General features: G+C 49.1%; 1 protein-coding gene across 3 annotated transcripts in view; it reads left to right on the top strand.

The window, feature by feature from the left end:
- The first annotated feature begins 2,956 nt into the window (after positions 1-2,956).
- TAF4 (TATA-box binding protein associated factor 4) overlaps positions 2,957-15,055 on the top strand; it is a 107,256-nt gene continuing 95,157 nt past the window's right edge. For 2 of the 3 annotated variants that reach the window (XM_077335769.1, XM_077335768.1), the window contains exons 1-2: positions 3,145-3,619; positions 5,776-6,861. In XM_077335769.1, coding sequence (XP_077191884.1) covers positions 3,193-3,619; positions 5,776-6,861 — 1,513 coding nt within the window. In that variant the 5' untranslated portion in view covers positions 3,145-3,192. Of the gene's footprint in view, positions 3,047-3,144; positions 3,620-5,775; positions 6,862-15,055 lie in introns of those variants that run through there. The other variant, XM_077335770.1, reaches the window with a different exon arrangement.

The following is a 15,055-nucleotide window of genomic DNA, read 5'->3' as shown; positions in this document are numbered from 1 at the left end:
CCTACTCAAAGCACGATGCACTTCTTCCTTAACGGTTTACATTGGCCCCTGAAAAATGAAGGGTTAATAATCATTATGATGTTTCAAAGGAACCTTTCCTTTTTTTTTTTGTCTGTGATGAACTTCTGGGATCATGGCAGTTCAAACAGCCTCTCCCCCCCCCCAGATTTGATTAATCTAACCTCCCCGCATTTACACAGCTTGTTTATAACTGTTTGTAAAGTCAAGCATCTTAAACCCAAATTCAAGAAAGGCTGGGGGGAGGGGGGAGAAGACAAATGTAAAGCGCATAGGTTAGTGGCTTCCTTTATGCTTTTCTATTTTTCTTACCTCCTCAGCCAATCCTTAATTGGAACCTAAATCAGTTACCTGCCGCAGCCAGTGCAGACCCCCTCCCAGTCACCCAGACAGGCATTTGAAATCCCTGCTGTGCTCTGACACTTACGGATGGCAGCCAGAGAGCTTTAGTCTAATAACTACTACATGAAATTATCTGGATGAAATAGAGGGGGAGAGAAAACCTGCATAACTTCCCTTTAATGCCCCCTCCATCCTCTTACTCTCAAACTGGGACTAGCTTCAGTCAATCCAAAAATCTGGTATTATGAGCAAAAGGCTTTCAGATTGGTTGATTTTTCTAATATCCATCCTTCGTGGACTTGTCATCTAGCCCGCCACCCTGATTTTTACTGCTTTAAAAGGCTCATTAGTAGTATAAATTATAGAATAAAGTAATGCCACCTATCCTGAGTCCTCAGGATGTGGGCAAATCGTAGAAATAATTAATAAAGGGCAGAAACAACATAAGGTATCTCCACAAGGGAGATGGGGACTAGCACAGCATGGAGATATTTCTAGATATATTTTTGAAATGTTTGTGTGTATGTAGCAAACCCAAAAGAAAAGGCCCTCCTAAGCACAGAAAGGAAATTTACAATCGATCTACATTTTGATATTATCTATAAGGTATTTCTGGCAATATGTGGAAGAGAAAAGGATGATCATATCTGGTAGCTTTATGGAGTTGTCCAATGACAGCCTGAAGATTTGCCTCTGACAGGACATGCTCTGCCTTAAGATTACACCACAATAAATTCATTAGTCTTTAAGGTGCCACGAGTCTCTTTTGTTAGTCTGAAGACAGGGCACTAATAAAGGTAGCCTGTATACAAAAGGATCAGTGATAACCCCATAAGAGGGGTTTGGGAGGCAGGAACTGCTAGCTGAACACTGCTAGTAATTTTAGCTGGGGCTGACATGGAAACTAGAGCAATCAAAGTCACAACTGCCTGATTAAAAGAGTTGGTTTTTATACTCTGCTTCTCACTACCTGAAGGAGTCCCAAAGCAGCTTAGAGTCATCTTTCCACAAGATACCTTGTGAGGTAGGTGGGACTGACAAGAGCTCTCACAGAACAGCTCTATCTGAACAGTTCTAACACGACTGTGGCCAGCTTGAGGTCACCCAGTTGGAGTCGTGAATCAAACCGGCTCTCTAGATTAGATTCCCCCCCCCCATAAAGAGTTCAGTGAGGAGGAAAGAAAAAAGACATTCCCTGTTTCAAAGTATCAGTACCCTGAAAAACAATTTCATTCTACTATGAGGAATTTCTTGATAGACCTAGAATAAAGGTTGACTCGAGGGATTCCCAAGACACCTCGCAAAGAGGAACTAGGAATAAAAAGGAAAGATCAGGAATACTTCGGACCCCAAAAGATTGTGGTTTCCTCCCTCCCCTTTCAAATCCAGGACCACTGACTTCCCTGGCATATTCTTGTAAGGAAGGGGCCATGTACGTGAGCCAAAAGAAAGCTCACAAAACACAATCAGCTGAAGGCGCACATCTCCGACTCCTCCTTCTGTGTTATGCCAACACTTTTCACACAAAGGAAGTGGAGGGGAAAAAAAAAAGGAACTTTAGAAACCTATCGGGCATTGCTTCCAGTGGAGAAGACCACACAGGCGGGCAAGGGGGTTGCCCCAGCGGCTCCTCAGCAAAAAGGAGGGGAAATGAGCAGAAAAAGTGCGCGCCTCACTCCTACCCAATAAAAGCGGGCCCGAGGCGGGAGGGATCCCTGAGGATCCCCGCCAAGAGACACTGGCAAGATAGGGAGGGGGGAGAAGTCGGGAATATTTTGGACCCCCAACGGTGGCGTGGATTTTTTTTGGGGGGGGGGGTTTAAATCCAAGGCCGGCGACCCTCCTATTTCCTCGAGGAAGGGGTCGTGGCGTGAGGGAAGGAGCGCGGGACGGCGCGGCCTGTGTGGCGCCTCTCTGAAGCCGGCTCGCTCGGCGCTGTCGCGTCAAGGGCGCGGGGTTGTGGCCGGGGGACGGAGGGCGTGTGCGGGGCAGGGCAAGGCAAGGCCGCGAGAAAGAGCGAGCCGCCCGCCACGGCTCCCCTCAGCCGCCGAGGCCGGGTCGAGCCGCCCGCCCGCCCGCCGTGAGAAAGCGCTGGCGTCCGGCCTGCTCCCGCCTCGCCTCTCCTTCCCCTCCTGCTCCTCCTCCCGCGGGGGTATCAGTTACAGCAACTGGCACAGGTGTGGGGCGCCCTTCAGACTCGCTCCGGCGAGGGGCAGAAAAGGGAGAGCGCCAACAGCCGCCGCGCCACATGCAGCCATTTTGGGCTTCGCCAGACAAAGGACGGCGGCGGCGGTGGCGGCGTCCTCCTCCTCCGCCGCCGTCCGAAGCGCCGTCAGGGCCGTAGCGGCCCCCCGCTTGGCCCTCGCCTCGCCTGCCCCAGCGCCCTTCAGCTCCCGCCTGCCCAGCCCTCCCGCCTCCCCAGCTAGGCCGCAGCCGGGCCCGCCGCCGCCCGTTCCCTCACTAAGCGCTCGCAGCCATTTGCCCGAGCTTTTATAACCCGCCGGCCGGCCAATCAGCGCCCGGCGGAATCCCTCTCCCGGCCGGTGATGTGATGCTCCCGTGTCGTCTCCCCCCCCCTCCCTCGCTTCTGCCCCCCCTCTCCCCGTCCGCCGCGCGCGCCCCGTGCGCATGCCCAGTCGGGGAGGCCGAGGCGGGAGGGGAGCTTCAGCGTATATGTGTAAAATGCGTGAGTGAGGGGGGCGGGGGGAGCGTCGCGGAGGGCGGAGGGAGCGAGCGAGGAGCGAGGAGGGCGGAGGGAGCCGGCGGGGCGGCGGGCAGGCGGGAGGAGGGAGGGAGCGAGGGAGGCGCTCACAGGAACCCTCCAAAAAAAAGATGGCGGCGGGCTCGGATCTGCTGGATGAGGTTTTCCTGAACGCTGAGGTGGATGAGAAGGTGGTGAGCGACCTGGTCGGCTCCCTCGAGTCCCAGCTGGCCGCCTCGGGCCACCACCGGCAGCACCACCACGCGCAGGAGCCCCTCCGGGCCGCCGCGGGGCTGCTGGGCAACCATGTTGTGAGCGGCGGCGGCAGTGGCGGCGGCGGCGGTGGCGGCAGCGGCGGCAGCAGCAGCAGCAGCCCGAGCCCGAGCCCGGGAGGAGGTGGCGGCGGCGGCGGAGGAGGCGGAGGAGGAGTGGTGGGAGGCAATGCTAATGTCCAAACAGAGAGCCCCGCCGGCGGCGGCAACGCCACCGCCACCCCCGGCAGCACCGCCGTCGCCGCCGCCAAGATGGGACTCAGTGGCCCCGAGATCACCAAGCCAGGTAACCTAGGAGGGGAGGGGGCGCCGCCGCCGCCTCAGGAGCAGGGGCCTCCCCCCCCCACTGCCCCCCTCCCTCCCCCCCACTGCCTTGCCTCCCCCCTCCTGAAGCCGTGACTGCCTTGCCCTCCCCTCTTGGCTCTGGCTCTTTTTCTCTTCTCCCCCCCCCCCTTTTGCTGATTTCTTCCTCCCCCCCTCCTTTCCCTCCTTTTTCTCCTTCTTGTTTTGCAGTGTGTATGGGGGGGGGTGTCATGAAGAGGCAGGCCTCTGCCCTCCTTCCCCCCCCCCAGCATCATGCCAAATCTAACACTTCCCCCCCCCTCTCCACCCCGCTAGATAGTATTTTTGGACTCCCTCCGCTGCATCAGGAATGAAAATGGGATTATTGATAGGCATGTTTCGGGCAGGGGTGGGTGGGTGGGTTTTCCTCCTGGTGATCCCTATCCCCCCCCTTCTTCTTCTTTTTTACTTTCAGTGTTTGCCTTTATGCCATATCCAGTTTTGTTTGCTAAATCAAGAAGGGGGGATTCTTACTGCATGACTTCTGGACCTTCTCTCCCCCCCCCTCCACCTTCTCATCTCTGTCCTCCCCCCCTTTTCCTTGTCTCATGGAAATAGGAAATTTGTGTTGTTTACAGGGGAAGAGTCCCCTCCTCTCCCTGTACATAATGCTTTTCGGGAGCTGTCTGAATTCTTTGCCCTCTCTGCTCTCGGTTGCTGAAGTGCAAAGGAAGGAGCGGGGTGTTATTAATCGTGACACATGCTTCCCCTGAGAAGAGGAAGTGATTGGGGGGCTCTCTCCCCCTTTCAAAAAAGGGGGCTCTTTCCCTCTTTCGAAATATCTCTTTGCAGATTCGTGAACGCTTAGCTTCTTTTCCTCCCTTCCTCTAAGGGTCATACCCACATCTTTAATTATTATTATTATAATATATTTTTGTTTCCTTTCTTTCTCAAACATTATGTCAAGCTCTGGTCTTGCAGGGAATCTGAGCACAGCCCCTTTAGCATGTGGGGTTGGGAGAGATGACAGCCCGTCTGTGAACGGTTTCCCTCTTTCCTCCAAGAGGTGGGCTGTAGAGGGTATCACAACTTTTAAGTCCTGTCTCTCAATTTCACATGTCAGGGGCATTTTGAGAGAGCGAGTATAGTACTTGTCCTTTCCCCCTGCTGTGATTGGTGCTCTCCCTTTCCTCTGTGTTTTCCCACCCCCTTGCTTTCTTGCTGCTGTGAAATATTACGTGGTTGTTCTTGCCTGTCATGACACCAGGTTAGTAAAGGGGGATCTCTGAGGAAGAAGACCCCTCCCCTAGCTGTGAATTGTGTGACATTGTCTGTCTGATTACAGTGCTCTTTGCTTGTGTTTTCTAAATGCGGGGCCTGGAGAGCAAGGGGTGGTGGTGAAAGTCATAATACCAGACCTTACTGAAGACTGTGGTTTTTCTGGGTGCTGATCTTTAAAAAAATCTTTATTATATGTGTCTCCCTTTGACAGCAGGAGCAGCAGTCAAAACATCAGGGGTTTAATGTGTGTTTAGGAAGGTGAAGTCTTCGAACATTGCCTTGCGACCTCTTCTCTGGTGTCATCTATGTGACACGTCTTGTTCAGCCAGGAAACATGTAGCCACAGGGGTCTGCTGTTGCAGATCCATGTGTGTGTGTGTGTGTGTGTGTGTGAGAGAGAGAGAGAGAGAGAGAGAGAGAGAGAGAGAGAGAGAAGCGGAGGGGGCTAGAGGTTCCCCCCCTGTACTTTTCACTGCCTGCCTCCCACTCTCCCTGCTTCCCCCTGCTGCCACCATGCAGCTGCAAGAGTGCAATAGGATGCTATCAGATTTGGTGCTACAGTATCCAAAGGGGTGGGAAGCACCTCTTCTTAAAAACTCTTTATGTGTGGACCACTTTAAAAAAATGCAGGAGGTTCTGATTGGCTATTACGTGTAGTGCTGCTGGAATTCGTTAGGTAGGACAAGCATCTTAATGTTGACAACAGATTATCACATTATGCTCTTTTCCCTCCATGTTTTACTTCAGTGTAGGGAGTAGAGAGATATTTTGGCACAAGGGAAAGACTTCTTGATTTATATGGTAACTCCCCCCCCCCAAAAAATCTTCTCTCCTATATAGAAATGCTTCACCTTTTAACCTCCTCCTTCTCATTCGCAGGAGCTGGAGGCGTGCAAGGGAGTGTGATCAATCATAACGCCCGGTCCCAGGGTTCCAGTCTGGATGGGGCCACCACAACCAGCACCAGCTCTGCTGCGGGAGTCCAAGGTGGATCTGAAACGGCTGTTGCCCCGGGGACCCTCAGCCAGGGCAAATCGGTGGTGATCAGTACCATGGCAACAGCTCTGTCCACCAGGAATGGGAAAATTGGGACCACGGCAGTGCAGACTTTGAACGGGAGTAACGTCGTGATGAACTCTCACCATTCAGGGAGCAGTTCTTTCTCGGCCACCCCCGTAACGGCAAACCCGGCTGTCATCCCCGCTGTCGCCCCTATCGTCAACAACGGACCAGGAAATGTGGGGAAAGTGAACACCGTTAATGCCGTTTTGCCGCCTGCTTCTAATACCGTCATCCAGACTTCTTTCCTTGGCACCGGGGTGTCATCTGCCTCTTCGCCCTCCCCTACGGTGATCTCTTCACAACAGCCCCCGAGCATCGGGACCGGGGGGCCGACTGTAGCATTGGTGAGGCCACCCATTCATACGGCGGGACCCTCGGTGGCCGCTGCCACCCAGAACGGGAGCAATACTGTGATCAACTCCACCATTAGCGTGGGAAGCTTTCCTCCCACGGCTGTTGCTGCTGCCACTGTGGGGTCCGGCGTTTCCCTCCAGACGTCTCTTGTGAACAGCCAGCCAGGTTCCGGCGTGCCGGCTGCACCCACCACGCAGGTCATCAAATCGGAATCTCCTAAAACCATAGTGCAGGCAGTAACTCAACAGCAGACTCTGGCTGCTGGTGGCCAGCCTAGTACTACAGGGGGTAATATGATAATTGGGCAAACTATGCAAGCCGGGCTGCCCAACGTGGCTCCTAATCCTGGCGGGGTACCTCCCGTGCCTCCGGGTACCCCCACAGGCCTGGCGAAGGGTGCTGCCAACACAGTGGCACAGAGCCTGCCGAGGACTCCATCGGCACCCACGAGCGGAATCCGAGCCACTTTGGCTCCCACTGTTTTAGCACCTCGCCTGCCTCAGCCGCCTCAGACTCCAACAAATATCCAGAACTTTCAGTTGCCACCAGGTAAGCAAAGACCAGACTCACCCTTTTCTTCCTCTGTTTGCGTCTGCATTATTGGTTCATCACCAGAAAGACGGCAACAAGGCCTTGCTGCTTCTTTCGCGTGAGATTGGTCCGCTCTGGGAGCCAGGATGGTTGTTGGCGTGCAGGTGTGTTGCGGCAGTTATGGTAGTCCTAATGCCAAAAGATGCCCAACGGGCATCTTGTATCCGCTCTACAGGCCTTGCTGTAGAACTGTGGTCAGCAAAGGTAAAAAAAAAGAAAAATGGAAAAGTCGGTTATGAGAACTCAAAGCCAACTTTGTTTCAAAAACAAAGCTAGGGCTGGGCCCTTTTCTTGCTTATTTTTAGTCTTCGCTGTCTTGCTTTCAAATGTATTGGAATCAGGAATTCCACAGGCTGCGTCTAAAAATTCTTAAATAAATCAGTTCCAGAATTCAAGTATTTGTTTATTTCTATAATCATGTCAGTAGATTAACCCCATTACAATAGAGCGTAAGCCTATGATACCCTCTCCTTATACTTTGAAAAACGATTAGCCGTCAAACTAAGAACTAAGGAGCAATCATAGAAAAATCTTTCAGGGAAACGGGTGAATCCAATACCCGGGACCCCGTTCTGGTTGCCCAAGGCATTTATCATTTGCCTAAGAAGCTTATGATAATAGAAATAAACAATTACTAGAATTTTGTAACTGATTTATTTGAGAACTTATAGACATCCTGTGGAAATCCTCACTTTGGTTTTGACTCTCAGAGGAATCGATGGTTCTATCACATTCAAATGTATTGGCACAACCATGGGGGCTAGACACGTTACTTTGTGCCAGAAGGCCCTGTGAAGGCCCTTAGGGCTGATCCTGCGTTGAGCAGGGGGTTGGACTAGATGGTCGGTATGGCCCCTTCCAACTCTATGATTCTATGAACTGCCTGGTTAACAATCGCGCAGATGGCTTCTGGCTCTTGACAAGCGGCATGGCATCTCCACGCCGAGTTTGGAGTTTCAGAGGACCAAAGAGCGCAGATAAAGATCCCAATAAGAAAACAGGGTGATAGGTGATCGTGTGGGCGAATCTTAAGTCTTAAAGAGTATCGCAAAGTGCTGTGCTGGGGATTTGTATGAAGGTGTCCTGTCGGTGATACATCCTAGCACTTTTTGTCTTCTTCCTTTTCCCTGCCACTGCGCCAGTGGCCTTTGTAGTTTGGGAGCAAACAGGCTTTCCCTTACTCCCTGATAAGGGTGGTACGCAGCATGCTTTCGTCTTGGAGGCTTTAGAGCAGGGGTAGTCAACCTGTGATCCTCCAGATGTCCATGGATTACAATTCCCATGAGCCCCTGCCAGCATTTGCTGGCAGGGGCTTGTGGGAATTGTAGTCCACGAACATCTGGAGGACCACAGGTTGACTACCCCTGCTTTAGAACTAGCATGTCTGGAGTGACATGTCCTCGCCTCACCCTGTCGAGCTTATTGATACTGAATGTGTGATGCGAAGATCGTGTTTTGGTGTGTGATGCTAAGATCACATTTTTGGTGTGTGATGCCACATAGGCGAGAGCTTCTGTAGTCCAACGTTTACGCGAGCGGGATTAATTTCATCCGGCTTTTCTCCCTCCCCCTTCCGACATCAGTGCGAATCTCTCCCAGACTTCATTTTGAGACATTTGAATGGGAGCATATTCCGTAAAAGCGAACGTTTATTTGTATGTCGTTCCTGCTCTTCCTGAGTATTTCATGGGAGTCTTCTCTTATCAGGACTTGCCACATGTCGTCAGTCTTCCACACTGATATATCTTTGGTTATATTTATAGTGATGCAATGCGATGCCTTGCTTTCAGCTGTTCTTGAAGGCAGGTATTAAAAAAATGTTGTGATGAACGTTTGTGTCCTTGTTGTGCTGAAGGTATAGAGACCTTAGAACAGGGGTAGTCAAACTGCGGCCCTCCAGACGTCCATGGACTACAATTCCCATGAGCCCCTGCCAGCATATGCTGGCAGGGGCTCATGGGAATTGTAGTCCATGGACGTCTGGAGGGCCGCAGTTTGATTACCCCTGCCTTAGAACATGTCATTTTTTTGACTGCCGGTTGTATAAAAACATCAGTGAATCTCTCCCAACCGTCCCAACTTTACTCCTTACCGGGAGGTATAAGGTATCTATTGAGAATGATGCTTTCAGATAGGAACTCGGAGGCCACTTATAAAGCGGCTAGATTTGGATGGCTCACATCCAAGATTAGGAGAACATTGACAAGACCATGCTGGTGATGCCTAAGAGTACTATTCTTGGTTTCATATTTATGGATTCTGTATTTTGCATTATGTTATTTTATTTATAACTTACAATCTTTCAGTCATTACAGTGTGCATCTTATAGATTGTTGGTCTTGGATTGGCATTAAGCATAAGCAATGTGCAGAGAGAGGATAATATCTTTGGTGAGTGGTTTTTGTCGGGCGGGATCACCGTGCCAATGAGAACTGCCTGGTCGAACCCTCATGCTCACTAGTCTTACCCGGATTCTCTCTTCGTGTCATGTGTGGTAGTCGCCGGCACAAAGAGCTGGGTAGCCCCCTCCCAAAAACATATTGCAAGGTGGCATTATTGCTGCACAAAGCACATCTAATTAAATTTTTATTATTACAGCCTAATGAAATCAATGGGGTGCGTACGCTCAGCGTGCTTAATTTCAGTAGACCTTTTGAGTAGCAAAATGAATTTCTTGGTTGAAACCATACTAGGCAAAACACTTAGTCTGATGTGTTTATCGCGTAGAAGAGACCAGCAGCCCTGATTATAGCATCTCACCGTACTTCCCTGATGCAAGTAGCACGTTACACGTAGTAACAGAGGGTCTTTCTCGCTTGATTGAGGACTGTTGGTCAAATCCTCCTTGAAGTCCACTAGATATTCAGACGACTTCCTGCATTTGTATTGGACAGGATGTTAATGTGCTGAAACCAGCCCCCTCTCTCAGGAATAGCATCTTGGGGGTTTCAGTGCGATGGAGAATTGTTGAAATCACTCAATTTCTTCTGATGGTGGAAGATGGAGCATGCTGGTGGCGAACGCTGGCAGGGGCTCATGGGAATTGTAGTCCATGGACATCTGGAGGGTGGCAGTTTGACTACCCCTGGACTAGTGTCTTAAAAGTTAGTCTTGTACCAGGGAGAGATCCTCACCATGTTTTGCTGTATTCTTAACTTGAAAGGGAGGACTTGTATCAACACTCTTCTCCTATATTGTCTTTATCATCTTTTCACAACAATAAACCAATTTGTGTGGAATACAAAGATCGGGTGCTAATAAGAGCAAAGCTGCACATTTGGTCCCAAGGTATGGTTGGAAAACTCATACTACAGTAACATGCAGGGGCTACGCACATATAGCATCTAGTTAGGGGAGAACCCTGTGGAATGCTGCCTTGAGATTCAAAATTAATGAAAGGGGGGGAGGAAATGTAAATTGAATAAAGAAGTCTTTCTTAGTTAGGGAGAAGAAATATGTCACTGTAGTTATCCTCAAATCCCCTCCCCCAAGTGTTTCAGACACGTGATTATTCTTTGAAGTCTGTGATTCTCTAGCCTGTACTTACTGGCTTTATACTGTTTTGAGTGACTGCTTTTATTAACAAGTGAAAGGGATGTACTAGGTATTTATAATGGGTAGTTAACTTAATGATTCCACTACCACAAAATTGGTTGGCTGTTAACTTTTAAACAGGGGGGCAAGTTCTCGGTTTATCAGTTGCTCTTTGTTAAGGTAGCTGATTGGAACCTCCCGGGTTCAGAGATTGTACATACCTTTGAATACCAGATGCTGAGGGGAGACCATAGAGAGTGCCTTTGTCGTCATGACCAGTGGGTCACTATTATAAGAAGAATTGTGGTCTACAAGAACCCTTGCTTTGATGCAGTTCAACCTTAGGCATGTTAGCAACAGGAATTTGTGCTAACAGCATTGGTGTAGTTCTGGTGAGGTGCCAAGTAAAATATGATAAAGCAAGCTTTGCTACTGAAAAGAAATGTTGGCTATCTAAAATGTGCTCAGAATCATGTGTTGGTTTCCTCCGTAGGACTTTTTTGACACCTAATAGTATCTGAACATGTCCTTCTGTCTTGTGGTAGGAACAATTAATCCGCTGACATCTGAGCTGGAAGCAGAAATCACTGTACGCAGTTGGACTAACTCAGGGGTAGTCAAGCTGCGTCCCTCCAGATGTCCATGGACTACAATTCCCATGAGCCCCTGCTGGCAGGGGCTCATTGGAATTGTAGTCCATGGACATCTGGAGGGTCGCAGTTTGACTACCCCTGGAGCTGCTAGATAATAAACATACATAAGATCTGGCAGCATGCAACTTTCAAATGCAACTCTCATACTATACTCAAGGTGGCATGACATTTTACAACGGGGGAGGAACCCTCATTTGCTTATGAACTCAACCCTTACAAGCCAGGCAGTCAGTTTAATTAATTGATTATGTACTGTATGTGATCATCTTTTTGTGATGATGCTCAGACAGCCAAAAAATTACAATGAAAGACATAAGATCACTTTAAAAAAAAGAGGAAAATCCACAAAAAGTGGCAGAAGAACATAAATGCAGCTAAAAGTCGGGTCATGCGAGGACAGAGATGGTTTTTGGAATTGTCAGAAAGCAAGTTAACTTTCAGCGCTCTTTTGCCGAATGAGGGTGCCCCATAATTTGGGGGGAGGGTCCCATAGTTCAGTTAAAGAGCATTTGATTTGCTTGCCGAAAGCCCCACGTTCAATTCCCATCACGTCCAGTTAAGGAATCTCAGGTGAAAGGGACTGTGATAATGGTGTCACAATTTTCGATTTTTGGTGTGTGACCCAATTATCAAAGGTGCTTTGCAACCCAAAAAGAGATGACCCAATTTCAGGAATCTTGTTAGGCTCCCCCCTCCCCCTCCTTTATTATTTTCACAGGCTACTGTAGTGTGTCTAAAATTTCTAATGGAATTCTACATGCCTGCATATTAATAGGCAAAGAGGTTTATTTTAATGAGAACATGAATTATTGCAGAGTACCATAAAGTGGAATACCTGCTCCCTAGGAGAACTCCGAAAGCCTGACCCGGAAAGAGGATGAGACTCAGACTGGGGGAATCTTCAGCTATGCCTCTTACTTTGGTGACTCAGTACTGACTGATAAGTTTAAGGATTGAGACAAGGTTGTCCCCAGGTTAGATCCCATGTTTCAAAGGGGGGGGGTGATGTGGGGTTCAATGTTTCAAACAGCAGGGGTATTTCAAAGTGCTGAAATTAGTGGGTTGGGCGGGGAAGAAGACCCGTGTTCCAAATAAATTACACAGCCAGGGTAGATTCCGGGTGACCCTGAAAATGGATGGAAATTTGAGGGGAATAAAAAGGCTGTGATTTGGCACACAAGTCCAATAAATAATTGCTACTAATGGTAATAAATCTTACGATGCAAATCAGAAGCGATTCTGATCTACCAGAAGTCTTAAAGAGCCAGCTTGGAGTAGTGGTTAGGAGTGCAGACTTCTAATCTGGCGAGCCGGGTTTGATTCCCTGCTCCTCCCCCACATGCAGCCAGCTGGGTGACCTTGGGCTTGCCACGGCACTGATAAAGCTGTTCTGACCGAGCAGGAATATCGGGGCTCTCTCAGCCTCACCCCCACCTCACAGGGGGTCTGTTGTGGGGAAAGGGAAGGCGATTGTCAGCAGCGTTTAGACTCCTTCAGGTAGAGAAAAGGGGCATATAAGAACCAAATCTTATTCTTCAGTAATATCTGGGTTCTCTCAGCCTCACAGGGTGTCTGTTGTGGGGAGAGGAAAGGAAAGGCGATTGTTAGCAGCTTTGAGACTCCTTCGGGTAGAGAAAAGCAGCATATAAGAACCAACTCTTCTTCTTCTCCTCCTCCTTTTTCTTCCCCTTCTTCTTCTCCTCCTCCTCCTTCTTCTCCTTCTTCCCCTTCCCCCAAACACCTGGAATAGCATCCTTAGAGTAATCATAGGTATGTGCTGCTTCGTTAGCTTCAGAGAGGTAGATGCACCTAAGATGAATCTTTGCTTTCCGTATGGCATCTCACCTGGATTTAGGAAGTGCTCCCCGCTCCTAATACCTTGGCATGTTTTCTGTGCAGGATTGCTCTGTCTGAAGGTGGGGTGTTGGATAGGAAAGGCTTGTGCTTGAGGTTAAGACAATGTCCACTTAAAGTGACTTGAGTGGGATTTTTCACCATATTGGGATTTTCGATCTGAAGGAATTCCCCCCCCCCTTTTGCTGGTGAACCTGTGTGTTTGATTAAATGTATTGAATTATTATTGTCATGAAGCATCTTACTGACTTTGTGTAACATACCATAACGGAGCAGGGAGGCTGAAGAGTTGTACAAATCTGACCAAATTAGCTTCTTTGCAAGGGTTGTTCTGTTTCAGAGGTGGCCAAACTGTGCCTTTCCAGATGTCCATGGACTATAGTTACCATGAACCCCTGCCAGCATAGACATCTGGAGAGCCACAGTTTGACCCACCCCTGTAACAATTTGATCTCTAAGTCCTTTCCAGCGCACGACTGTTCAGAGTTACTCCATCTCAATGAAATGATGCTTAGACTCGAGTAACTCTCTAGGGTTGCACAGCCTCAGCCCAGCCCACTCTGCACGGCTGTTGTGAGGATAAGGTGGAGGAGTAAAGAATGAGAAGGCTGCCAGAGAAGGGCAATGCAGGAGAGCTCTGTTTGATATCCAGAGTTCTGTTGACAGTTACCTGGTCAGTATGTCCAAATTTTCTTATTGCTGTGACTAGCAAGTCTGAAAAAGTCTAATCTTCTTTAGCCTTAAAGATCAAAACCAATACCTTGAACTTGATCCGGAAGCAAACCGGCAACCAGTGCAGTTGTCTCAGCAATGGCTGAAAATGGGCCTTCCAAGATGACCTAGTGGGAACCCGTGCAGCCACATTCTGTACCAGTTGCAGTTTCCAGGTCAGGGACAAGGGGAGACCCATGTAGAGCGAGTTATAGAAGCCTAGCCTGGAAGTGACTGTTGCATGGATCACTGTGGCCAAGTGTTCCGCAGGCAGGTAGGGTGCTAGTAGCTGTGCTTGACGCAGGTGGAAAAACGCAGTTTGGGCTACCTTCGTGACCTGAGCCTCCATGGATAGAGGCATCAAGAATCGCCCCCAACTCCCTGGCCATTGGTGCTTACATACCTACTGACATCGCTAAATTAGTCCATTGTTGCTCCCAAATCTTCCACTCCTTTTCTAGAACATCCATCTGGTATCAAAATGTCAAAACCCACCTTTTCCAGAAGGCTTTTGATGCAACCCGTTAGTTCTCACTGCAGCGGAAACAAATGCTTAAGCAGAAATAGATGAGTTTGTGTGTGTTCATAGAGTCCTAGAATCATAGAGTTGGAAGGGACCTCATGGGCCATCTAGTCCAACCCCCTGCACTATGCAGGACACTCACAACCCTCTCGCTCATCCACTGTCACCTGCCACCCCCTTGAACCTTCACAGAATCACCCTCTCCGTCAGATGGCTATCCAGCCTCTGTTTAAAAATTTCCAAGAATGGGGAACCCACCACCTCCCAAGGAAGCCTGTTCCACTGAGGAACCACTCTGACTGTCAGGAACTTCTTCCGGATGTTCATTCCCTGTTACAGTTTTCACTTTCTCTCCCCCCAGTCCCTCCCTCTCTCTGTTATTCCTGTCAGCACGTGGATAGGGAGCTATTTGGTCTGTCTTCCTTGAAGAGGGTACTAGATACATATATAACAAGAGGTTCGCTTTTTTGTCCGTAAAAATCCCACTCAATAAAACAATACTAATTTTTTTAAAAAATGCGTTTGGATCCAAAGTAGCTCTTACATCAGTGGAAGATACTCCCCTTATCCTTAGAAGTGTCTCTTTCACAGGTGAAGAAGGCTGTCAGAGAAGGGGAATGCAGGAGAGCTCTGTTAGATATGCAGAGTTCAGTTGACAGTTACCTGGATAATACGTCCAAATTTTCTTATTGCTGTGACTAGCAAGTCTGAAACATTTTTCCCTGGGCTTTTGGAGTTTGGATGCCAGGGCCTGTGAATTTAATTCACAGGGTCTGCAAATCTTAATATTTTGTCAACGCACCATTTGCCAGCAAAGGACCTATAAAGGGAAGTTACAGCATGGTAGTTGCTGACCTGGAATTCATCAAGAAGTTTG

This window comes from Paroedura picta, chromosome 4, assembly GCF_049243985.1.
Source record: "Paroedura picta isolate Pp20150507F chromosome 4, Ppicta_v3.0, whole genome shotgun sequence".
Lineage (NCBI taxonomy): Eukaryota > Metazoa > Chordata > Lepidosauria > Squamata > Gekkonidae > Paroedura > Paroedura picta.
This window is presented reverse-complemented; position numbering and strand designations above follow the sequence as displayed.